Genomic DNA, 26674 nt, shown 5'->3' with positions numbered 1-26674 from the left:
ATTGTCTCTGCAGACGGCTTGATGGCCGAAGTCATTGTCACACAATGGAGACCGTTCATCAACCATAGCAGCTACTTCTGCTGTGGTTGTTATAATAAACATCGACTCCCACCATCTCCCCACTACAGTATACCAATATACATTTCATATTTAACAACATGATTCTAAACACGTCAACAACTTAGTTCTAATCTATTTAAACAAAGTATAACTATTCCCGAGCATAACCGCAACATCATTTGAAATCATTCTAATTTAAAACATAGCATCTCATGTGAGTTTAATCAAACTATAACTTATATAGATTCATCCAACAGATAAAACATGGCAGAGGTTAACCCTCTTGTTCCTACACTCACCACTGTACTTATCTTATCCTTTATTAACAGAGCTACTCAACTCCTTTCTTCCTCTTCAGAAATGTTAAATATCCTGATTATTTAACTCCCATCCCTAGTCACTCTGCAAGCAGGTCCCTATAATGGCTATCCTATCATACCCATTTATTTCTATTTGTTGGCTCATCCGTCTTGTTATGAATGCTGCGTGCATTCAGAGAAAGTGTTTTAATTCTGTCTTTTCAACAGTTTTCCCTAGTCTGGCCCTATTTGCTGGTGCACCTTTGCGCTGTATCCTTTCCTGTCACAATCTGGTTATTACCCGTATTGCTACCCTGCATTATTGCCTTGTCCTTTCTCATTAACTTTCTAAATCTCCCCTCTCACTATTTAGTCTAAAGGCCTCTCTTACAGCCCCAGTTATACGATTTGCCAGGACACTGATTCCCAGCACGGTTGAAGTGTAGCCTGTCCTAACAGTACACTCCCTTTTTCCCAGTACTGGTGCCAGTGTCCCATGAATTGAAATCCGTTTTTTCCGCACCAATCTTTGAGCCGTGCATTCAACTCTCAGATCTTATTTATCTTATGCCAATTTGCTCATGGCTCAGTTAGCAAAGCATATGAGATCTTGGGCTTCATAAATAGAGGTACTGAGTACAAAAGTAGGGACGTTATGCTGAACCTTTCTCGAGCTCTGGGTAGGCCACAACTAGAGTACTGCATCCAGTTCTGGACATCACATTTTAGGAAGGGTGTGATTGACCTAGTGAGGATGCAGAGCAGATTTACCAGAATGGTTCCAGGAATGAGGGATTTTGGATACAAGATTATGTTGGAGAAGCTGGGATTGCTTTGCTTGGAGCAAAGGAGATTGAGGGGAGGTTTGATAGAGGTGTACAAGATTGTCAGGTTTAGATATGGTAGGCAAAGAAAAGCTGTCAGACGTAGAATTAAGGTTTTGGCAAGTGATACAGGGGGGATGTGAGGAAGAACTTTTCTTCGCAGAGAGTGGTAATGACTTGAAACTCACTGCCTACAAGGGTGGTGGAAGTGGAGATGATCAATGATTTCAAAAGCAAATTGAAAAGGCACTTGAGGGAAATAAACTTGCAGGGCCGTGGCGAAAGAGCGGAGGAATGGGACTGACTGCTGGATCTCTGTAGATCAATTCAAGGACTCGATGGGCAGAATGGCTGTTATGACACTAAGTTTTCAATAACCGATTCCAGGTTGAATTTCATTTTATGGCATTTAATATTAGGTGCTAATTATATGTAGTTTCAGGAAGATAACATATCTGAAAGTGAGGAACCAGAAGATGTCGTATACATGTTAAATTTGGACATTTCAACTGTGTAGTGCTATATATGTGAGACATCAGTCTGATTGGCAGATAATAAAGAAAATCCAGTTATAGCGAAAGTGATTTTTAAAAATCCAAACTGCTCTAAATGCCATTTGTAATTTTGGAAATGCTTTGTACCAGGTTAGGGGAGCATTGTAGAGTTTCTTAAATGTTCATTTTTAATTTTATTTAGAGATACAGCACTGAAAAAGACCCTTCGGCCCATCGAGTCTGTGCTGACCAACAACCACCCATTTATACTAGCCCTGCAGTAATCCCATAATTCCTACCACCTACCTACACTAGGGGCAATTTACAATGGCCAATTTACCTATCAACCTGCAAGTCTTTGGCTGTGGGAGAGCACCCGGCGAAAACCGACACGGTCACAGGGTGAACTTGCAAACTCCGCACAGGCAGTACCCAGAATTGAACCCGGGTCCCTGGAGCTGTGAGGCTCCGGTGCTAACCACTGTGCCGCCCCAACATTGTATATTACTAAATGGTACAAACTGGTTATATATTTGGGCAGATTTGTGCTATCAATCATGATCTGAAGCTTGCTTGCTTACCTTCAACATTTGGAGAGGAATTTCTCTGTTTTTCTTAAATTGGCCTGCAGCTTTTTTTTCTATTCTTTTACCTTTCCCAGGAGATTGCGTGACTGAAGGAGGGAATTGTTGGTGCATTTATTGTGTCACGACTGAGCTGGGAGGAGCGCACTGTCTTTTCTAGTTCCACTTCTCCACAGGTCGCAAGATATATTTAAATGTATACCCAATTACTGATAGGGTCAATCACAGACTCTACAATTTATCCCCGAATAAAATACACCAACCAGGTTTCTTTAATAAACAACAAAATGATCAGTTTGTTATAAAACAAGATGTAATCAGTAACGAAGCAAAGCATTAACACAGAGTGAAATGTGAAAGTTTCCTTTTACCTTAGCCTCACTCTCACTCTCGCGCACACTCTCACTCTCGCGCACACTCTCACTCTCGCGCACACTCTCACTCTCGCGCACACTCTCACTCTCGCGCACACTCTCACTCTCGCGCACACTCTCACTCTCGCGCACACTCTCACTCTCGCGCACACTCTCACTCTCGCGCACACTCTCACTCTCGCGCACACTCTCACACACGTTAATTGAAAAAATAGAGATGTTCTCTTTAGAGCTCTGTTATTACAAAAAAGAATACTTTGGCCAAATACTTGCTAATTCTTGAAGAAAAGAAAGAGAAGATATGGCAAGATGATGTCCCTTTTGGTTTGCATCCCAAATACGTGTAGACAGCTGTCACTGGGATCTTCCGAGAACAGTCCTTTTCAGGCGACATTGAAGATCAGTTTGGCAGGCTTTCTAGGAGAAATGCAAAAACCAGGGTTTCTGGCAGGCTTTTCAGGAGAAATGCAGCATCAGTTTCTCTATTTCTTACATTTGATTCTCAGGAAGTTCCCAGAGATGGAAGAGGGTGCTGATGATGACTGCTCTCTTGGCTGGTTTTCTCCAACTGCCTTCAAAACAGTTCATACCCCAATGCGCTGTCCAAAGGGAAACCATAAACAATATCTCGAGTCAAGCCTCCTGACCCCTATAAACCTTGACCTGTCACTTCTCTGTAAACATCTTCTCTATAAGTCAAAAAGCCTCTTCTGGGTATTATCTGAAGACAGGTGACTTGCAGTAAATGTTTTCAAACAAGACCTCTGTGTCCTTTCAATGACCCCAGTGGAAAAAAATTCCATGGAATCCTTTTTAGTTTTCACAAATAAAACAATGTCCATAATTCTAAAATACATGAGTCCTCAAAAAAAAACTTTAAAAATATAGCACTGTCATAACAATTGGGATTGGTCTCTTGGGACAGGGGAGGCTTGATTTGACCAGCTGGTCTTTGCCTAAACATCTTAATATCTTGTGCTTTGGATAATGCATTTTGTCTTGAGCAGGATGATGGGTGTCTGTATTCAAAATTCTTAGGTCAGCCTAATGCAGAATAATAAGCTTTAACCTTAAGATGATGGATGATGAAGACTTGGGTGTAAGTGAGCTATGCCAAACTTTCAGTTGGGATTGAATATAGACTGGATTTGGGATTAAAATATTAGTTAAACCAGAAGGCAATATTTGTTCAACCTGATTGAACAGCTAGGGGAATTGTTTGAATCCTGGTGTAGGTACAGCAGGTTGAATGGTGGTCTTTCTATCATTCTTTGTTTCTAATTGGAGCCAGAGACACGCAGATGCTTTTAAGAACTAAACTGCATGCCTCCAGTTTTGTAGACGTAGCTGTAAGAAGTTTCAATTTATGCATCTTTGATATCGGACAGTGAATCTGATATAGAAAGGGCCCTGCCATCAGTGATAGCAGTGAAAGAGATGGTGCTATTGGTGTACGTATGGAAGCTGATCCTGTTAGCCGTCAGAGGCATCATCTACAACAATATGTAGTGCTGCATAAAGGCAAATTGGAGCTGTGGGCGTACCTGAAGTACCTGCAGATGTGGGAGGCAAAACCATTTGAAGAAATGTAACTGGTGTTGGGGAAGGGGTAGTACCACAAGAGGTGGGCAATGTGGCAAAGTGCTAAAGATTGCAGAGAGGACAACAGATGGTGAGTCGTGGTTGCATGTTGTTGGTGAGTTAGATGAAAGTGGCCTTGGTACTATAGCTGAGTCAGAAACTGAATCGAAAAAGTATTACGATATGAACATGCAGCTAGATGGCAGTGATGTGTTGAGGATTCTTGTAAAGCAAGGGTAGATTAGTGATAGGTTAATAGTTTGAAAATAGAGGGATTGAGTGTGTATTTTAGAGATGATGGAGGTAGAGTTTGTTGGTTTGGGGAAGGGTGAGAACAGTGCTTGAGAATAGAGTGAGTGTGACAGTCACCAAATCTGTAGCCAAGGGAGGGAAGTTGGATAGTCTAGAACAAAATTGAGAACAAGTTTAAAGGGTTGGGATTATGACAGAAACTGCAACATGTTAGGGTTGGGGCTAGATTGAAAAGGGCTTTTAGAGGAGGTCAGAAGGTCTGGAGAAGACTGATCAAGTGGCTTCAGAGGCTAATGTTCTCACAGATTAGGAGGTGCATTTCTGACCGGATTTAAGGTGTATTGTTCGAGCAAATTAGGGAAGCTTTGCTTGCATCTAAAATAGCATCCTCATGTAAACTCACAAAGTTCAAAATGTTCTGTTCCTCAACATTGATATTTATCACTTTGTGCTTGAAACTTGACTAAAGTTCAAAAAGGACCACTGTCATTTAAGTATAAGTGAATAGAAGTATGTAGCAACATGCATGTAAGACCTTAAGATAAAGGTTCATCTGGTTTCTGCAGTCCTTCTGAACCAAGTGCTCTAGTAGTTTGTTTATTACTTTGGGTAGGCTACTTGTTCGTATCACAGATTTATACAAATATTCTAGCTATCGTCGAAATTTTCATTCTTTGAAATAGTGCAGAAGATTGAGCAACAAGAGTTTTGTTTGTATTTAACATCATTGCTATATGCTGTTTCCAAAATGTTGATAGACACTTTTTTTTTAAAGAAGTTTTGTGATATGGGAATTAATGATTTATCATTGGGTTGGTATTTGAATTTGTACTTGTGGTCTAGCACTAAAATATTGTGTGAAGTTCCAAAGGACAACTACTCGACAAACTAGCTGCAGTATCAATTTCAGAAAATTCTACATAATGTATGGTGGGTAAAAATACACACAAAGCATCTAATCTAAAGGTGTAGCCAAAAAGCCAGAAAATTGTCTGATCTGATTCTGGTTAGAATTTTGGGTTATATGGGTGTTAAACCCAAAAATTTCCACACTTCATTGGAGAAATGTGGCCTTGTAGTTTTGAGGCTTTTGTATGTTCTGACTGGCATTTCTTTCCCTCTCATCACAGAAATGCTATGAACACAAGCAGTACAGACATGGGTTGAAGTTCTGCAAACAAATTCTTAGCAATCCAAAATATGCAGAGCATGGAGGTAAGTTAACTTTGGATGGATGCCTTTGATTGTTGATTTGTCTTTGATTACGAGTCAACAGGCCTAAACATTGTGTGCCGTTTCTTTGCATCTATGTATGTTTTGTATAGTTTGCACATTTTCTTTGGTTTGTGATATAGAGTTACTACCATGATTATGGTTCATAATGGGAGGGTGAATGGGGTGGGGGGGGGGGGGCAGAGGGGGGAATTTCACATTCATTCGTTTGCAGGGTGTGAAAGTGCTTTCATTTGTCTATGTAATTTATAATAATTCTTTTCTCAGATTTTTCATCATTAAGGTGTTCACTCTTTGCTGAGTTAGCGTTCTACAGGTGCAGATCGTCCAATAATTAACTTAAGTAACCTTTGTTCATCTGTATTGAATTAAGGGGAGGAAAGGGTACAAAGAGAGAGACATAAGAAAACAATACTGCAAAATACAATCCTCATTGCTCGCAAGGGTGACTGGATAGTTAGCTGTTGGGAATCTCATTTGTTTTTTCCCTCCAAATGTTAGTATCTCTACTGACTGCTTGATCTATATTGAATTAGCTGAACTCTGCAATCAAATTTGAGATCTACCTGAAGACTGAAGCCATTATCTTTTGTCCCTACTCCAAACTCCATTCTCTCATCATCGGCTCCATCCTTCTCCCTGACAACTTTGTGGTTGAACCAGACTGTTGACAGCTTTGGTCTCATATTTGACCCTCAGACCAAATATGCACCACATCACTCAGTCTGCCTATTTCCACCTCCATAACATTGCCCAACTCTAACCCTGCTTCAGATCATCTGCTCCTGAAGCCCTCATTCTTGCCTTTTAAATTTTTTTTCATAGGATAAGAGTATCAGTGGCAAGGCCAGCATTTGTTGCCCATCCCTAATTGCACTTGAGAAGGTGGTGGTGAGCTGCTGCCTTGAACCGCTGCAGTCCATCTGTTATAGGTACACCCATAGTGCTGTTAGGAAGGGTGGTCCAGGTTTTTGACCTAGCGACAGTGTAGGAACGGTGATATAATTCCAAATCAGGATGATGTGCGGCTTGGAGGGGACCTCGCGGGTAGTGGTGTTCCCATGCGTCTGCTGCTCTTGGCCTTCTAGGTGGGTAGAGGCCGCGAGTTTGGAAGGTGCTATCAAAGGAGGCTTGATGAGTTGCTGAACTGCATGTTGTGTATGATTAAGACTGCTGCCATTTTGCATGGTGGTGGAGGGAGTGAATGTTTAAGGTAGTGGATGGTTTACTGATCAAGCAGGCTTCTTTGTCCTGGATGGTGTCGAGCTTCAAGGCAAACGGAGAGTGTTCTATCACACTCCTGACTTGTGTCTTATAGATGGTGGGCAAGCTTAGGGGAGTCAGGAGGTGAGTTACCAGCTGTTATAGCCACAGTATTATGTGGCATGTCCAGTTAAGTTCCTGGTCAATGGTAACCCCCAGGATGTTAATGGTGGGGGGATTCAGCGATGGTAATACCGTTGAATGTCAAGGGGAGATGATTAGATTCCTGTTTTAGATGGCCATTGCCTAACACTTGTGTGACATGAATGTCAACCTCTTGTTACCTTTAGACTTGATTATTTCAATGCACTCCGGCCTGACCTGCACGTTCTACCCACCATTGAACTTGGGGTCATCCAAAACTCTGCTGCTCAAGTCCTAACTTGCAACAAGTCCCACTCACCTATCGTCTCTAGGCTCGTCGACCTATATGAGCTCCAGGTTGAGCAGCACCTCATTTTAAAATTCTCGTCCCTATTTTCATATCCCTCCAGAGCCTCACCCCTCCCTACTTCTGTGATCTGCAGCCACAGAACCCATATCTGCGTTCCTCCAATTCTGGCCTCATGAGCATCCCTGATTTTAATCGCTCCAGTATTGGTGGACATGTCTTCAGCTGCCATGTCCTGAGCTCTAGAATTCCCTTCCTAAACCTTTCCTCTTTCAAGAAGCTCCTTAAAACCTACCTCGTTAACCAAGCATTTGGTCATCTGCCCTAATATCTCCTTATGTGGCTTGAGGTCAGAATTTAATTTATAATGCCCTTGGGGACCTTCTGCTATGTTAAAGGTGCTATATAAATACAAGTTGTAATAATTATTCATGGGGTAGCTGTTTTAATTCTCTCTCATTAGATTATAATGTTTAAATGTGGGAGTGGTTATTAATTGGAGAATGGGAGTGGTAAAAATCACGTAAGAACATGTTGACAACAGGCTTTGGGTTCAGCCAGCCATGCCCTTTTTTGTAGACCACCCAACTTTGTGCTTTCACAACTTAATCCTTGAACTGTTCTGTATCCAGAAACACATCTAATTATTTCAAAGTTTGAAATTGTTGAACTCCGTGTTGAGTCCAGAAGGCTGTAGAGTGCCTAATGGAAAGATGAGATGCTGCTTCTTGAGCTTGCTTTGATGTTCACTGGAACACTGTAGCAGGCCAAGGATGTGGGCATGAGAGCAGTGTGGTGAGTTGAAATAGCAAGCATGCTTGTGTGCTTTTGGACAGAGCTGCTCATTATTCTGCTGCTAACAGTCTCTCTGGACTAATGCTTTGTCTTTTACCACAACTGTTAACACTCTCTCTGCCTTTGTCCCATCACATCTTTGTTATTTAGCGTCTCCTGCCCTCTGCCCTATCACACACCTTGCCTCTTTTTATTCGTTCGGGGGATGTGGGAGTCTCTGGCTAGGCTTGTCCATCCCCAGTTGCCCTTGAGAAGGTGGTGGTGAGCTGCCTTTTTGAACTGCTGTAGTCCTTTGAGAGTAAGTACACCAACAGTACTGTTAGGGAGGGAGTTCCAGGATTTTGACCCAACGACAGTGAAGGAATGGCGATACAGTTCCAAGTTAGGATGGTATCTAGCTTGAAGGGGAACTTGCTGATGTTGCGGTTCGCATGCATCTGCTGCCCTTTGTCCTTCTAGGTGGTAGAGGTCGCATGTTTGGAAGTGCTGTCGAACGAGGCACGATGAGTTGCTGCAGTACATCTTGTCGATGGTGCATACTGCTGCCACTGTGCATCTGTGGTGGAGGGAGTGAATGTTTGTGGATGGGGTGCCAATCAAATGGACTGCTTTGTCCTGGATGGTGTTGAGCTTCTTGAGTGTTGTTGGAACTGCACCCATCTAGGCAAGTGGAGAGCATTCCATCACACTCCTGACTTGTGACTTGTAGATGGTGGACAGACTTTGGGAAGACAGGAGGTGAGTTACTTGCTGCCTTTTGTTCTCTTTCCCACCACCTTCCCTCCTCCACTTGCTTAAAAATTAATACTTTTCTATCCTTTGCCAGTTCAGATGAAAGGTCACAGACTTGAAAGGTTAACGCTGCTTCTCTCTCCACAGAAGCTGCCTAACCTGCTGAGTATTTCCAGAACTTTGTTTTATTTCAGATTTCCAGCATCTGCAGTATTTTGCTTTTAATTATTTCTGGGTTCTATTTTTACTGACTTAATAGCTTCTCAATCGATGGGATAATACTTTATGCAGAAACTCTTAATTAAGGCATTAGTGAGCAACACACTTTTACTTCTAAACATCCATGGAGGCTTTTTTATAAGAAAAATGCAAAGGTAAATTTCAGTTAATGCGGACGTACAAAGAGTTGTGTCTCAATTCTTTTACAGGGCAGTGCATAGTGAGTGGACACCAAGCTGGAATTTATACACAGGAAAAAGGAAACAGTACTGGGGGAAATGAATTATAAAATAAGCAAAGTTCGCAACTAAATGGAATTTCATTATACAATAACAGGAAAGTAAACATTTCGAGTAATGGTACTGTGTAAAAATATATTGAGCATCAGTCTTTTCACTTGTTAAGAACTGTGGGTAGCAACTTGAAACAAGAAGAATTGTATCTTTACCTGTAACACTGGCAGTTTTCTGACTTTTGATTTTATTGGTGTTGCTGAAATAGGCAGACATGCCAAATTTTCCTGTCCTCACCAGTTTTAACCTACAAAATACAAATGAAAATGAATGTATGGATGGCTGGCTAAGACTGGCTGCCTTTTCCACTGGCCAATATTTTCCAACAACTTAGAATTGCATTGGCCTTGTTTTATTTTGTAATTTCATTCAGTCCCACCTTGGCGTTTATCCTTGACATGAACAGTAGTCTTAATCCCATATTCTGCTATTTTACCTAGATCCCTTTATCCTGTCTGCTTGATGTTTTGTTCTATAATGCTTGCTTGCCATAAAATCCAATCATTCGCAAAGTTCCCACGTCAGTTGTTAAAGCAGAACATATGTTCTGAACATATGTCCAACCATTCATCTAATTTGATGTATTAACCTGGTCTAGCGAGATTCATTTTCTGTACTACTTGTTTTGTGTTCTCTTTCTTTCCTGAAGGCACTTAATCCTTGGGAAACAGGAGGTGTCTGCACCTTTCCCAAGTGGCCATTATTCATGTGTGATCTTAGCCCTGGGAATGAGCAGGCTGATCCTGTTACCATTAAATGCCAATACACATGTATTTGCTATAGAGGTTGCTACATGCCCATCAGAAGCAACAAATCTCTCGTTGATCCCCCCCCCCCCCCCCCCCCAATCTTTCTAACTCAAACATTGACTCTAATTGTAACTCCCCTACTACTGTCTGTTATACTTCAGAAAGCCAGTTAAAGGATAGAACTGGATCCAGGCTTTACACTTAGATTTATTAAGAGTTACCCATTACTAGCATACATCTCCTAACCCAACAATCACATTTTCAGTCTGTCTAGAGAATCTAACCATCTCCCCTTGATTTTCAATGGCATTGCCATCGCTGAATCCCCCACTATCGACATCCTAAGGGTTATCATTGACCAGAAACTGAACTGGAGCAGCCAGATAAATACTGTGTCGACAATAGCTGGTCAGAGGCTGGGAATGCTGTAGCGAGTAACCCACCAACTAACTCTTCAAAGCCTGTCCACCATCTAGAAGGCACAAGACAGGAGCCTGATGGCATACTCTCCACTTGCCTGAATGCGTACGGCTCCAAAAACACGCAAGAAGCATGACACCATCCAGGACAAAGCGGCCCGCTTGATTGGCACCCCATCCACCGCCTTCAACATTCATTCCTTCTACCACCGACAAACAGTGGCAGCAGTGTGTGCCATATACAAGATGCACTGCAGCAACTCAGTGTGCCCCCTTCGACAGCACCTTCTAAACCTGTGACTCTTCCACCTAGAAGGACAAGGACAGCAGATGCGTGGGAACACCACCATCTGCAAGTTCCCCTCCGAGCCATGCACTATCCTGACTTGGAAATACATCGCTGTTCCTCCACTGTCGCTGGATCAAAATCCTGGAACTCCTTACCTAACAGCACTGTGGGTTTACTGGCATCAGAACTACTGCAGAGGTTCAAGAAGGCAGTTCACCACCACCTTCTCGAGGGTATTTAGGGATGGGTAACCAATACTGGCCTAGCCAGCGACTCCCACATCCCATGAAAGGAAGATAAAAAATTTATAGGGATTCAAGTGAATCATTGGTTAATGTTCTCCACCCCTACATACAATTAAACACAATTAATATAAAATTAACACTGACCCTCACTATGATCATTGAGTTCTTCTGCCTCAGCTGCCAGTGCAGACTTCATGCACTTAAAAAGGGTGACACCTATTGTACATCTTGTGAACTTGCTGTTCCCCCTCACTTAGTCCAGCACGCCAGCCAAGGTGAGGTCCTGGGGTGTGCCCGCTGGTGTGCACTACCAGCTCCTTGGAGGTATAAGAGTTGCATTGCAGCAGGAGACCATTGCTCCTTGTCCACACCTATGCTGTCATGGATGTGCGGCTGACAAGGGTATAAAAGAACTACTCCCATACTACACCATGCACCCCTGACGCTGAATCTTAGGAAAAGAATGCTGAGGTGTTACATTTTGTCATCTGTTACATGCTTCGGAGACATGGACAACAAATCAAGAGACTGTTGATAAGCTGAATGCATTCGAGGTGTGGACATATCGGAGGATGTTCCGCATATCTTATACAGAGAAAGACTAATGAAGACGTGCTAGAGAAAGACTTAACGAAGAAATTCTGGAGAAAAGAGGAAATTAGTGTATAACATCAGAGAAAGGTACAATACTTTGGTCACATCATTAGAGCGGAAGGTAGACAGAGACAATTATTGGACGGAAAGATCGATGTAAAACATAGGAGAGGGAAGCAGAGAAGAAAATGGATGACTGATGTAATGGACTGGATGCAGTTGACTTCTGTAGAATGTGTAAGGAGCACAGGACAGATAGAAGTGGAGATCCAAAACTGTCAACCTTCTGGGAAGATGACACCAGCGAGCGAATGAATGAACTGTGATCAGATAACTTCACATAGCATTAATGGAACTTGGGACATTCCTGGTCTTTGCAGCCCAGCTGCTTTACAAATAAGCTAGTTGAGGAATTGGCATCACTAAGTGACTGCTGTTTACCAATTATTCACTATGCAAGTTACTTATAGCTGCCTTGTTTGTATGTAGCTCATTTATCTGAAACCGTTTGAATTCAGTATGTCCCTACAAAGCAGTATGTTTTTTGCTGCAGTCTTCCTGTCTTGGATGATTATCGAGCTATTTTTTCCACATTTATATATAAACAGGCAGGCTTTCTTTTAATTTTAAGGTCAACAGCTCTGCAATCATTCAAGATGGTGAAAAAATGTGGTATGGTATTCAGCTGATCCTTCCTTCCAATGTGCTAAGGTAATCTGATTCCATTGTACATGTGAAATTTATAAATTTTATGTACAATTTTACAGAAATTATCCAAAATTAACTTGTTACAATGTACTCTAATTGTTTGATTAAAGTAACATTCATATCTGTTGATTTGCGATTGAACTCTTGTTGCTTTGACTTGACATTACTGTTTTTATCTGCTGTAGTCAGTCATCCACCATATCTAAGTCTAGGTGGAGCTGCCTATAGTTGTGGAGTTTCTTGCTGGTTCCGTAACTATTTGCACTATCAAGTGCAGAATCCAGTCGTAAAGACTAGGAAGGTATCACTTCCACTTTTGAGGAAACATCAGTCTGTCTTTTCTCTCTATGGATATTGACTCTGCATTTCCTGCATTTTCTATTTTTATTTCATCTTTGCAGTTTTCATTTTAAGCAAAACATTTCTTTTGCTAGGCTCACTACCTGATCTGTGCTACATTTGCAGGACATTAGTGGAAGTACTATAACTGGCTTTAGCACTTTTGGGCTGGGAGCAAAGCCATCTCCCCTAGAAGAGGGAGCAATTAGCTCATGTTAAGTGATGAGCCTATTTAACTTTGTTCTTGGATACTGCTCTCCACCTATTGATCAGTAATTAGTTCAGATTAAATTTGGACTGGAGAATGGTATATCGTGGGGTTCCCCAGGGATTGGTTTTGGGACCCCTGCTTTTCTTGATGTATACTAATGACCTAGACTTGGGTGTAGAGGGCACAATTTCAAAATTTGTAGATGATGCAAAACTTGGAAGTGTTGTGATCTGTGAGGAGGATAATAAATTTTGAGGCAATAGGCTGTGTGTGTAATGGGTGGTCAAGTGGCAGATGAAATTTAATGCAGAGAAGTATGAAGTGATTCATTTTGGTAGGAAGAATGAGTAGAGACGATATAAATTAAAGGGTACAATTCTAAAGGAGATGCAGGAGCAGAGGGACCTGGAAGTATATGGGCACAAATCATTGAAGGTTGCAGGACAGGTTGAGAAAGCGGTTAATAAAGCATAAGGGATCTTGGGCTTTATAAATAGGGACATAGAGTACAAGTGCAAGGAAGTTATGATAAAACTGTCCAAAACACTGGTTCAGCCTCAAGTTGAGTATTGTGTCCAGTTCTGGGCACCACACGTACGGAAGGATGTTAAGGCATTAAAGGGGGTGCAGAAAAGATTCATGGGAACGGTTCCAGGGATGAGGAACTTCAGTTACATGGATAGATTGGAGAAGCTGGGGGCTGTTCTCCTTGGAGAAGAGAAGATTTGATAGAGGAGTTCAAAATCATGAGCAGATTGGATAGGGAGAAACTGTTCCCATTGGCAGTAGGATCCAGAACCAGAGGACGCCAATTCAAGGTGATTAGCAAAAGAAGCAATGGTGACATGGGGCAAACTTTATGCAGTGAGTGGTTTAGATCTGGAATGCACTGCCTGAGAGTGGTGGAGGCAAATTCAATCGAGGCCTTCAAAAGCAAATAGGATAATTTTAAAGAGAAAAAATTTGTAGGGTTATGGGGAAAAGGTGGGGCTGGGGGCTGCTGGAGAGGGGAATGGGACTATATGGGTTGCTCTTGCAGAGAACCAGCACAACATGACAGGCCAAATGTCAGTAGGAAATCTTAAAAGTACTTTTTACATTTTTTTCTTATCATTTTGGAGGCTATAAATTCCTTTTGACAAGGAGTTACCCAGAGTCACTGATAGATGATTGACATGTAATGGTTTATCAGATTCCCATGAGATTGTTGCTGTTTGCTGTAAGTAATGTCAATGTTGCCATCTGGAGGAAGCTACTGTATACAAAATATAGTCCTGTTAAAATTAGGTCTCTTCGCAGTGATGCTTGCAAGAGTAATTCTAGTTGCATTTTAAATTTAGATTAGGCTTGATCAGGTCGTCTGCAGGTGGCATAATTAACTTTGTTCCTCTAGTCATTCCTCACTCAGTAGTGTCCATCCAGAGGAGGTGCAGGCAAAAAATTCTCCAGAGGAAAGAATTGAAGATAATACTTCATTTAGCAGTGGATTTAAGAGTAGCAGAAACCAGAGAAGGTTGCTCGATGGTTGACTCACTCTTTGGGATAGGGTTGGCATTTGAGAAATCTTAAGTTGTAGAAAAATAATTTATTGGGTTTGGGAGTATAAGAATTAAATCATTAGAAAAACTGAGTTGTATGTTTTTCCAATCGAAATGATAGTGTATGCTTTGATCAATAGCACTGCTGTGATTTTCTTACAGAATTGGCAAAAAAGTGACACTATATACAGTACCCTTCTAATTTTGCAGAGACCCTGGCGATGAAAGGTTTGACTCTAAACTGCTTGGGAAAGAAGGAAGAAGCATATGAGTATGTGCGGCGAGGCCTTCGAAATGATCTGAAGAGTCATGTCTGTATCCTTTTGAAATAGATTTTCCCTCACACGCAACGTTGTAAATAGATCAAATCATCTGCACGTGGCTATGTAATTAAACTATTCACCAAATACAGATTTAAATGCTTTTACAGTTAGTAAATTAAATCGAATTGAGGAGAAGAGGCTGAAACAGATGTTTCTCTTTTCTTGGCAGTGCCAAAGTGCTCTGCTGGCTGGGCTCCTTTCCCCTCTCATCCAATCCGACGTCTACCTTGTTTCAGAGGTGGCCTCCATGCTGAGAGATTTTCTGTCTTCTCCCATTCTGGGCAAGAACTGGCATGATAATGAGGCACAGGAGTTAAAATAGTCTCCTTTCTGAAGCAGCATGTGAGTTTCTGACTCCTCTCACTACCCAAACATGCGTGGAGTTAAAGTCTTGGGTCTTTATCTGTTTATGACCCTTAAGGTGGCAGAACAACCTTGAGACCTACTCCTGTTCTTATGTTCCCAAGCTCGCATCCAAGACACTAAATTTTTCAGAAGTCACCATGATGTTTAATTCTGATGAATAATAAATCTGATGTAAATTTGCACAGTATCAAAAATACTCATGGAACACCAATGCATAACAAAAATCATTTTGTAATGGTGCTTAATTATTAAATTATCATTATCATTATGCCAGCCAAGAGCGACGTCTCAATTCATTCCATCTTCGCTGCCTTCGGAGAATACTTGGCATCAGGTGGCAGGACTATATCTCCAACACAGAAGTCCTTGAAGCGGCCAACACCCCCAGCTTATACACACTACTGAGTCAGCGGCGCTTGAGATGGCTTGGCCATGTGAGCCGCATGGAAGATGGCAGGATCCCCAAAGACACATTGTACAGCGAGCTCGCCACTGGTATCAGACCCACCGGCCGTCCATGTCTCCGTTATAAAGACGTCTGCAAACGCGACATGAAATCGTGTGACATTGATCACAAGTCGTGGGAGTCAGTTGCCAGCATTCGCCAGAGCTGGCGGGCAGCCATAAAGACAGGGCTAAATTGTGGCGAGTCGAAGAGACTTAGTAGTTGGCAGGAAAAAAGACAGAGGCGCAAGGGGAGAGCCAACTGTGCAACAGCCCCAACAAACAAATTTCTCTGCAGCACCTGTGGAAGAGCCTGTCACTCCAGAATTGGCCTTTATAGCCACTCCAGGCGCTGCTTCACAAACCACTGACCATCTCCAGGCGCGTATCCATTGTCTCTCGAGATAAGGAGGCCCAAAAGAAAAGAAAGAAGATATCATTAAATATTAATTCTTGACATCATAAATGATTTTTGTGCATTATGTTGCTAGCTTGATTTCAACTGTTCAAATTCACGGAAGCTAATTTTCCCAGTGATATTGCATTGCCCCAGTGAGAAGATCTGCTCCTTTGCAAAGGAGCAGTTCTTGCCTAAATCGATTATTTAGCAGTAATGAAATTTTTTTTAAAATGCACTATTCAGAGTTGTGCTTAGTTTTGTCCATATTCCATATGCTGTAAAATTTGCTTATTTCCAATGTAAATTGAGCTACATCTTAAATCTTTACTCCAAAATCCAACAAGTCCTATTTCAGTTACACCAAGGGCAAGTGGCACAGAGGGGATGATTTGCTGTTTTTTTCCAAATTGGTAGTCGTTGCTTGCAGCATGCTGATGCAGTTGTAATAACTGCTGATGAATACAGATCGTTGTAACCTCATTGCTTTTGATGACACAATTTGTTGAATTCATTCTAGATTACCAATCCAGTCACTAGCCTAATAATGCATTTGTCATGTTTATTGTTCCAGTTCAACAATAGGATGCCATTTCATTTGTTCAAACTGAGTCCTCAGTGTTGTTTCTTTTGTAATTTGAGATCATCATTGTTTTTGATATTAGTTGTCTTAATATAATTTTTAAAACTTGAGAGGGATTTTGCATCAAAGGAAAGTTGCATCCACATAAAATTTAAATTGAACAACATAGGAATATAGAGTCTTGCAAATAGGAGTTTGTGGAAATTGTTTTTCTTGACTGTGATCTAGGTTGGCACGTGTATGGTCTCCTTCAGAGATCAGACAAGAAATATGACGAAGCCATTAAATGTTATCGGAATGCTCTAAAATGGGACAAAGACAATCTTCAGATTTTGAGAGATCTCTCCCTTCTACAGATTCAAATGCGTGATCTTGAGGGCTACAGGGTGAGTGCTTCTTCATGTCTGTTTTGCCCAGCCTGGTGGTAGATTGTTCTAGTGAGACATGTAACTGTGAATGTGCTGCTGCTTGAAGTGAATTTGCATTCAAGTATTCTGGCTGATCAATTACTGTCTAGGTGGTCAAAGGCTATGCCGTAGTAATAGCTCTTTTTAAAAAAAAAAACATCTTGTGTTGCGTTCATTGAAACAGTGTAGTTATACAAATATGCTCATTGTAATTTCACAATGCCTGTATATCAGATTGATATCTTTTCTTGCCTCTGCACACCTTCATAGAAGATACCAATCTAGATTGACTCAAGTAATGATTGCACTCTAGTGCTCTTGAGATCCTGTACAAACACCTGTAACTGGCTAAATTGCCTTTTTTGTGAACCAATTCAAACAAATTTATATTATGTCTGAAAATATATTTCCAACTTTTACAGGTAGCAAAATAAATGTTTGAGACATTTACATTAAAAGTTTAAAGTTACTTTAACAATGGCTGCGTTTGCTGACATTGCAACCACCAGGTGGCGCAGTACTGGCACATGCACAAATGTAGTTTCATCCACTGAAGTGTCACCGGCTGATTCCTCAAGCCGCTGCCAGTAATAAAGATGGCACTGCTCAAATTATCAAAAAAAAATTAAACCCAAATCCCCTCAATGGTTGCAATCGCCGCCTCCATCCCACCCCCAGTAGTATCCTGCTCCCTCCTGTGCCCGTCTTCGTGCTGCTGAATTCCTGCCTCCTCTCTCTTCCCCCTCCGGCTGCTCACGCCAGGCTTCCCTCCGCTCGACCACTCACTCTCGTGTCACCCTTCGCTCCCCACCTTGCACTTCAACAGCTTGTTTCCTGCCACTTTTTCCGGTGGCGGGGAGTGATCAGCTGGGGGGAGTGGCGAGGCCAGGCACGAGCAGGCAGGGATGCGGTGAGGCCTGGAGCGAACAGTTGAGGTAGGGGCCGGGGAAGCAGTGGGCGGGGAAGTGGCAAGGCCTGGAGTGAGCAGCTGGTGGGGGGAACAACAAAGGCGGGAGCGAGTGGTTTGGCGGGGGCAGGGGGTGCACTGGTAGCAGCCGAAGGGGGAGAAGCGGCGATTGAAGCAGGGATGGGGGAGGGAATGGGGTACTGTTGAGGGAAATGGAGGCAGTGATCGTGGCTATTCAGGGGTAAGAACATCATTCCATGGTGAAGTTATGTGCGCATACATACTGGCAGGCTGGCAAATGTTTACAGGCACCAATGACATCAGCAATTGTCTGCATTGTCAGGAGTCACTTTGTTTAAAAATATGTGGAATTACTTATAATGGAAGAATTTGACATTCTACAAATATAAAGTTACTTTTTCAGGGCGAGTGAACCTGTTTGGCAGTAATTTTGATTTTAGTGTGCCAAAAAAACCCAGTTAACACCTCATTCAACAAGGTGTAACTTTTTCAAGCGTATTTGTGGCAAGGCTAAGAATATAAGAATGGAAGTTCTCACCAGTTCAGTGATTTCCAGTTGATTGCAGTCTGGGGAGTCCTCAACAGCGCACCTTTTGGAGAAGTGTAGAATCACTAATGGCAACTTCTGGATTTCTGCGTTTTACTTTGCATATGCGGAAACCAGAGTTTGCTGTCAGTTTCAGAGGAGTAATGGCGGCGAATGCTGACTGTTGCAGTCATTACTACTGCAAAATCTGGGCCAATGTGTTTGAGATTGAATCAAATGATTTGAACTGACATATTGTTATGTAAATTATTTTGATATCTAGTTTTATTTCATTGCATGCACAAAGGAACTGTGTTCATGACAACACCAATTGATTGTCGGAATGGGGTATCTTCAAAGTGTTCGTTGGACTCGGTCTGGGCCTTGGAATTTTTGAATCCACCTGAAACACTTTTTAATTCACAAAGTTTTTAACAAATAAGCCTTCAGTCTCCGTCTGGTGTCTTGGTCATTTGGGATACATACCCTTTTTTTTGACCAAACATTCAATTTGGCAACCGAGCCACTGGTCACTGCCAGTACTTTTTGCACAACCTCTTGATTCTTTCTGCTGATACAAAACATGTGAGAAACTAAACCGGCCAATACAGTAGATTGGAACAATGCATCACAAACCTTTTTAATTAGGATTTGTTCATAAAATTTGGATAAATGGACTCCACTTCTTGATCCAAATTTTAAATATGGTGAAAATTATGCCTTTCTACTGTGCTGTGTTCAGATGGGTTCCTTTTTACTGTAATATTCCTTGCTGACTGTTTCCTTTATCTATAACAGATTGTAGTACTGCTGCTGAAGGAAAGCACTCTTATTTTAGCATGGACGTATAGTTTTAAGATATACTGAGGATATTGGAAATCTGAAATAGAGAAATGCTGAAAATACTCAGCATGTCAGGCAGCTTTTGTGGATCGAGAAACAGTTAATATTTCAAATCGATGACCTTTTTTCAGTTTTAAGATATTTATGAGCAGAATGCATGCTGCTTTAGCCATCCCTTTTTAATGACAGCTGCACATGTATCCACAGCTGCCCTGAAATCTAGATCAAAACTGTACACCAGGAGAGTTGCCCATTCCTGCGTCTATCCTGCTGTATAATTTTTAAACTTAAATACATTTTTATAAATTTCAAGCACTGATCTCAATTTCATTTTAATTTGTTTTGACCATAACAAATTACCACATGCCCTCATGCTTTTGGTATATCTTAGGAAACCAGGTACCAGTTACTTCAGCTTCGCCCTGCTCAGCGAGCCTCCTGGATTGGCTATGCTATTGCATACCACTTACTGGAAGATTATGACATGGCTTCAAAAATTCTAGAAGAATTCAGGAAGACACAACAGGTATGCCATAGTGTGCTTTGTGGCTGTAACAGTAGTTTGATATTTGATCCATACTACCCACACCCTCTTTATTTTTTTCTCTCCTTTCTGATTATATTGTAGCCAGGGATATTAAGTGTTCATTCCTCCCCTTGTTTGAGCCATCTCATTAATGCCACTCTCATAATCCCTTGAGCCTGCATCTTACCAACATTAATTACAACAATCTGTGCATGTACACACGCATTTCAAACCCTACTTAATCTGCCTTGCATTTCCTCACTATCTGACCTCTCCTATTTCTGAAATACTCTTTATTCTAATGCTGTTTGTCTCTCTTCCCAGTCCTTTGCAGCTTGTATCTCCTGTCTAATATTTGATCCTAGCACCCTGCCCCCTCCCAACTTAGTCTAAACGATCCCCACACCACTAACTAACCTCCCTGCGTGGACATTGTTCCCAGGCCTGTTGAGCTGAAAACTGTCTTTCTTGTAGAGGTCCGTCCTGCCCCAGAACTGGTCCCAATGTCCCAGGAATCTTGACTCCCTCTCTCCTGCACCACTTCTCCAACCACTTGTTAATCTGCCTTAGTTTAGTGCTCCTATACTCACTTGCACATGCTACTGGGAATAATCCAGAGATTACTACCTTGGAGGTCCCACTGCTTAACATCCTCCCTAGCTGCTGAAACTGTACGGCCTTAACCCTTTTCTTACCACCTTTATTGCTTCTAACATTGATCATGAGCTCTGGCTGTTCCCCTTCCAAAATGTTCTGCAGCCATTTAGTGATGTCCTTTATCCTGGCATCAGGGAGTCAAAACACCATATGGGATTCATGTTGACAGTTGTAGAAATGCCTGTCTATCCTCCTGATCACTACATTTCTCCACTCTTCTGTGTTCCCCTGTGCAGTCATTTGCCCTAAAGTAACCTATTGTGAGCTGCCTTATCAAAGGCTTTCTGAAACTCCAAGTTGACTGTCTACTGGGATACCCTCATCTAACCTATTAACTTCATAAAATTCCAGCAAATTAGTAACAATCTTTTTCCAGAAGTTGTCTCTGATAACTCCTCTATCCAGGTGATCACATAGCATTTCTTATCCTTTCCAGCACCTTACCTATAACTGATGTCAAATTAATGGACCTATATTTCCTTAGTTCAGACTTGTTGACTTTTTGAAAAATGGAACTACATGAGCACCCTTTTAAGCCAAAGGAACAATCTCAGATTTTAGTGAGCTGATAAAGATATGGGCAAGAAGCTTGCAAGACATGTCTCAATGCTTTAATCACACTCCTGATGGATGCCATCTGGACCAGCAGCCTGATCTATTTTAAGCTTCCTTATTCTGTCTAAAATTCTATCCTCTGCTATTCCAATAGTTACAATTTTCTTATCTACAGTGTAACTTATAGCTTGTAATTGAGCATCATCTACAGGAGTGAAGACAGATTTGAAGTAATCATTTAACACCACTGCCATACTTGGGAACTTATTTGAATCTGTCCTAAGAGGTCTTTCAGTGGCCCTTTATCTGCCTTAATGGTCCTTTGATTGCTAATATAACTTTAAAAAGCTTTTGCCATTGCTACTGCATTGTGTAACCAGCCACTTCATTAATCTCTGGTCTGATTGCTGCTGTTTTCCCCTTAATTGTTTCTCCTCTTCTGTGAATTTTATTTCTTTAATCTGTAAAAGTATAAGTCTAATTTGTCCTTGGATATATGTAGTTCGCTGTTCTGTATTTAACCCTTGCGACATGTATGACTTCCTTTTGCGTTAGGACGGTTTTAAAGACTACCCTTTTTATTCATGAGATGTGGGCGTCGCTGGCTAAGCCAACATTTATTGCCCATCCCTAATTGCCTTGAACTGAGTGGGTTGTAAGGCCATTTGAGAGGGCAGTTAAGAGTCAAACTCATGGCTGTTGATCACATGTAGGCCAGACCAGGTAAGGACATTGGTGAACCAGATGGGTTTTTACAACAATGGTTTCATGGTCACCATTAGACTTCGCTTTTTTAATTCCAGATTTATTAATTGAATTCAAATTTCATCATCTGCCGTGGTGGGATTTGAACTGATGTTCCCAGACCATTAGTCTGGGCCTCTGGATTATTAGCCCAGTGATATTAGCACTATGCCACCGCCTCCCTGCATTAATTTTACTCGTCATTAATTTCTCTGCCTAATAGAATCACCCACTCAATGTTTTCTAAATCTTCCACCATTTTGGTAAAATTATCACTTTTCAAATTAGCAATCAGCATTAAATGTCTGCATATAAGAACACCACAAGTTTCTGCAAAATGGACATGTTTAATATTTACTGTTAATCACAACTGGAGACCACACTGCTGTAAATGACTGGGATTGATTTTATGCACATAATTTGTATTATGTAATTATCCTCCACTCGCTGCATTTTGCTAGAGAAATAACCCTGCTTTTATTGGGTGTCTCTGCTGTAATTTTGATCATGAGTTCTGTTTGTTGTAGTTTGATGATTAAGTAGACTCTGTTTGCTGAATATATAGACATTTGCAAGTGGACAAAAGTTATAGCAATGCATTGGCTACACAGTGGTGTCAAAACTCCTGCATTAAATTGTTGGTACCTTTGCTTATCTAATGAAATTAAATTAATTATTTTAGCAGTGACTACACCTCAAAAGTACTTCATTGGCTGCAAAGTGCTTTGAGACTCTGGCGGTCGTGAAAGATGCTGTATAAATGCAAGCTTTTCTTTTTTGATGGTTATTGCCCAGGCTTTCCCCACATGGAGCTCTGATACAGCACTAGAGTCACTGCTTAAAAACCTGACAGCAGATTAGTGGACCAACATGATGGCCATGGGTCAAGTCGAGAAGATGCGAGAATGGGAGCCAATGACTGCATCCAGTACAATATTGATCTGTAATTTCAGACTAGTGGTGCACCATGGCACAGTAGAGAATTTTCAGTTGTTTATCCTGCCGACAGTGACTGTTTGATTGAGGACCTTAAGACTAAACAGGTTCCATTCCTTTTCGTAAATTGTAGTATTACGATTGGCTACTTGAATGTAATAAACTACATGAGTTCTCCATGTCCATAAAAAATCAGTACAGAGCTGTGAAATCAATCTATCCATAATAGAACCCATCAGAGGAATTCAGCCTCGTCATCTGGCTAGAAACTTCATACATGGAAAAAAGACCATGTATTTAGGCAAATCTTGAATAAGAGTACTTTTGAGATGTATTCACTGTTGTGGGAAAATAACTAGATGTAATTTCATTAGATAAGCAAAGATACTGACAGTTTAATGTAGGAGTTTTGACACCGCTGTGTAGCCAATTCATTGCTATAATTCTTGCCCACCTGCAAATTGTCTATATATTCAGCAAATGGAGTCGCTTTTAAGACAAAGGATCATATCCATCATCCTCAAGCAAGGGATAGAACAATGAAAGCTCTAAATTGCACCATTTAGAAAATATACGGCAACACATAGGAGAGGGAAATCTGAAAAGTCTAGTATATACATAATATATAGAAAGGCAGTGGTCCTAGTACCGACCCCTGGAGAACTGTACTGTATACCTTCCTCCAATATGAAAGGAAAGATGGAGGAGGAAAGAAAGGAGGCGGGGTGGCAGTATTGTTTAAGGAGAATATTATAGTGCTGAAAGAGAGGATGTCTTGGAGGGGTCAAGGACAGAATCTATTTGGTTACGAAACAATAGAGGTACCTTTACACGACCAGATGTATTCTGTAGGCAAGAAATAGAGGAGCAAATGTGAACGGAAATTACGGAGAAGTGCAAAAACTATGGAGTCATGATATTGGGGGACTTTAATTATCCTGATATAGACTTTGATGATAAAAGGACAGTGAGTTGTTTGAGTGAGGGATGGGAGAACAAGAGTTTCTGAAATGCATTCAGGAGCATTTTCTTGATCAGTATGTTTCTGGCCCAATGAGGAAGGCATTACTGGATCTGTATCTGGTTCTGGGGAATGATGTGGATCAAGAGAATTCATTGTTGGTAGGGGAACATTTAGGGAACAGCTATCATAGGATTTATGTTAGCTATGGAGAAGGACAAGGAGGAATCTAGAGTAAAATTATTTAATTGGAGGAGGGGCAATTACAGATGGAAGAGAACGGATCTTTCCCAGGTAAATTGATATCAAAGATTGGCAGGCAAAACTGTAAAGGAACAATGGGCTGCTTTTGTAGAGGAGATTATTCAAATACAGTTGAGGTACATTACCATGATGGGGAATGGTAGGGCAGAGCTCCCCAGATGATGAAAGAGATAGAGAGTAAGGTGAAGCAGAAAAAGAGTGCGCATGTCAGATGTTGATAATTCAGGTGAGTACCAGACTGAATATACAAAGTTTAGAGGGGAAGTGAAAAAGGAAATCAGAGGAAAATAGAGTATGGGAAGAGACTGGTAGCTAACATAAAAGGGATCTCAAAATGCAAAACTGGGAATCCATGAGGCACTGTGGGCCATCAGCAGCAGCAGAATTGTATTCAACCACAAACTGTAAACAAATGGCCCGGCATATCCCCCACTCTACCATTAGCATCAAGCCAGGGACCAACGCTGGTTCAATGAAGAGTGTAGGAGGGCATGCCAGGAGCAGCACCAGGCACACCTAAAAATGAGGTGTCAACCTGGTGAAGCTACAACACATGACTACTTGCATGCCAAACAGCGGAAGCGGCATGCAATAGACAGGGCTAAGCCTTCCTACAACCAACGGATCAAATCTAAGCTCTGCAGTCTTGCCACATCCAGTTGTGAATGGTGGTGGACAGTTAAATAACTGACAGGAGGAGGAGGGTACACAAATATCCCCATCCTCACTGATGGGGCAACCCAGTACATCAGCGCAAAAGACAAGGCTGAAGCATTTGCATCCATCTTCAGTCAGAGTGTTGAATGGATGATCCATCTTGGCCTCTTCTTGAGGTCTCCAGCATCACAGATGCTAGTCTTCAACCACTCCACATGAGATGAAGAAACAGCTGAAGGCACTGGATACTACAAAGGCGATGGGCAGTGACAAAATTTTGGCAATAGTACTGAAGACCTGGACTCCAGAACTAGCTGTGCCCCTAGCCAAGCTATTCCAGTACAGCTACAACACTGGCATCTACCCGGCACTGTGGAAAATTACCCAGGTATGTCCTGAACACAAAAAGCAGGACCAATCCAACCTGTCCAATTACCACCCCATCAGTCTACTCTCAATCATCAGTAAAGTGATGGAAAGTGTCATCAACAGTGCCATCAAGCGACACTTGCTTAGCAATAACCTGCTCAGTGAACTTCAGTTTGGGTTCCGCCAGGGCCACTCAGCTCCTGGCCTCATTGCAGCCTTGGTCCAAACATGGACAAAAGAGCTGAACTCCAGAGGTGAGGTGAGAGTGACTGCCCTTAACATCAAGGCAGCATTTGACTGAGTATGGCATCAAGGAGCCCTAGCAAAACTGGAGTCAATGGGAATCAGGGGGAAAACTCTTCGCTGGTTGGACTCAAACTATCACAAAGGAAGATGGTTGTGATTGTTAGAGGTCAAACATCTCAATCCCAGGTGATCACTGCAGAAGTTCCTCAGGGTAGTGTCCTAGGCCCAACCATCTTCAGCTGCTTCATCCCTCCATCATAAGGTCAGAAGTGGGGATGTTCACTGATGATTGCACACTGTTCGGTGGCATTCTCGATGACTCAGATACTGAAGCAGCCCACGTTCATATGCAGCAAGACCTGGACAATATCCAGGCCTGGGCTGATTAGTGGCAAATAACATTCATGCCACACAAGTGCCAGGCAATGACCATCTCCAACAAGAGAAAATCTAACCATCTCCCCTTGACACTCAATGGCATTACGATTGCAGAATCCCCCATGATCAACATCCTGGGGGTCACCATTGACCAGAAACTGAACTGGACCAACCACATAAATGCTGTAGCTGCAAGAGCAGGTCAGAGGCTGGGAATTCTGCAGTGAGTAACTCTCACCTCCTGACTCCCCAGTTCCAGTCCACCATCTACAAAGCACAAGTCAGGAGTGTGATGGAATACTCTGCACTTGCCGGGATGGGTGCAACTCAAACAACTCTCAAGAAGCTCGACATCATCCAGGACAAAACAGCCCGCTTGATTGACACCCCACGCACCACCTTCAACATTCACACCCTTCACCACCGACGCACAGTGGCAGCAGCGTGCACCATCTACATGATGCACTGCAGCAACTCACCAAGGCTCCTTTGATAGCACCTTCCAAACCTACAACCTCTACCACGTAGAAGAACAAGGGCAGCAGACATATGGGAACACCACCACCTGCAAGTTCCCCTCCAAGCTGTACACCATTCTGACTTGGAACCAGATCGCTATTCCTTCACTGTCGCTGGGTCAAAATCCTGGAACACTGTTGGTGTACCTACACCCCAAGGACTGCAGCGGTTCAAGAAGGCAGCTCACCAGTGAGGGCAATTAGGGATGGGCAATAAATGCTGTCCTAGCCAGCGATGCCCCCATCCCACGAATGAATTTAAAAAAATTTTTAAATCCAGAAATCTTCTCTGGGCATATAAATAGTAGAGGGATGCTCAGAGGAGGGGTAGGAGCAAAAAGAGGATCTATGCATGGAGGCAGGGGGCATGGCTGAGGTACTAAATGAGTGCTATGCATCTGCTTTCACCAAGGAAGAAGATGCTGTTACAGTCATAGTAAATTAGGAGGTAGTTGAGATACTGGATGGGCTAAAGATTGATAATGATATGAGAAAGGCTGGTTATACTTAAAGTTGATAAGTCACTAGGACCGAATGGGATGCATCCAAGCATGGTGAGG

At 42.0% G+C, this 26674-nt stretch overlaps 1 protein-coding gene across 4 annotated transcripts in view; it reads left to right on the top strand.

The window, feature by feature from the left end:
- naa15a (N-alpha-acetyltransferase 15, NatA auxiliary subunit a) overlaps positions 1-26674 on the top strand; it is a 104603-nt gene that overhangs the window by 23084 nt on the left and 54845 nt on the right. For 3 of the 4 annotated variants that reach the window (XR_010976098.1, XM_068043620.1, XM_068043629.1), the window contains exons 2-5: positions 5599-5683; positions 14697-14801; positions 16828-16985; positions 19695-19829. Coding sequence is in view for 3 of the 4 variants with exons in the window: in XM_068043620.1 (XP_067899721.1) it covers positions 5599-5683; positions 14697-14801; positions 16828-16985; positions 19695-19829 (483 nt within the window). In the remaining variant the exon portion in view is untranslated. Of the gene's footprint in view, positions 1-5598; positions 5684-14648; positions 14802-16827; positions 16986-19694; positions 19830-26674 lie in introns of those variants that run through there. The other variant, XM_068043638.1, reaches the window with a different exon arrangement.

This window comes from Heterodontus francisci, chromosome 1 (assembly GCF_036365525.1).
Source record: "Heterodontus francisci isolate sHetFra1 chromosome 1, sHetFra1.hap1, whole genome shotgun sequence".
Taxonomy (NCBI): Eukaryota; Metazoa; Chordata; class Chondrichthyes; order Heterodontiformes; family Heterodontidae; genus Heterodontus; species Heterodontus francisci.
This window is presented reverse-complemented; position numbering and strand designations above follow the sequence as displayed.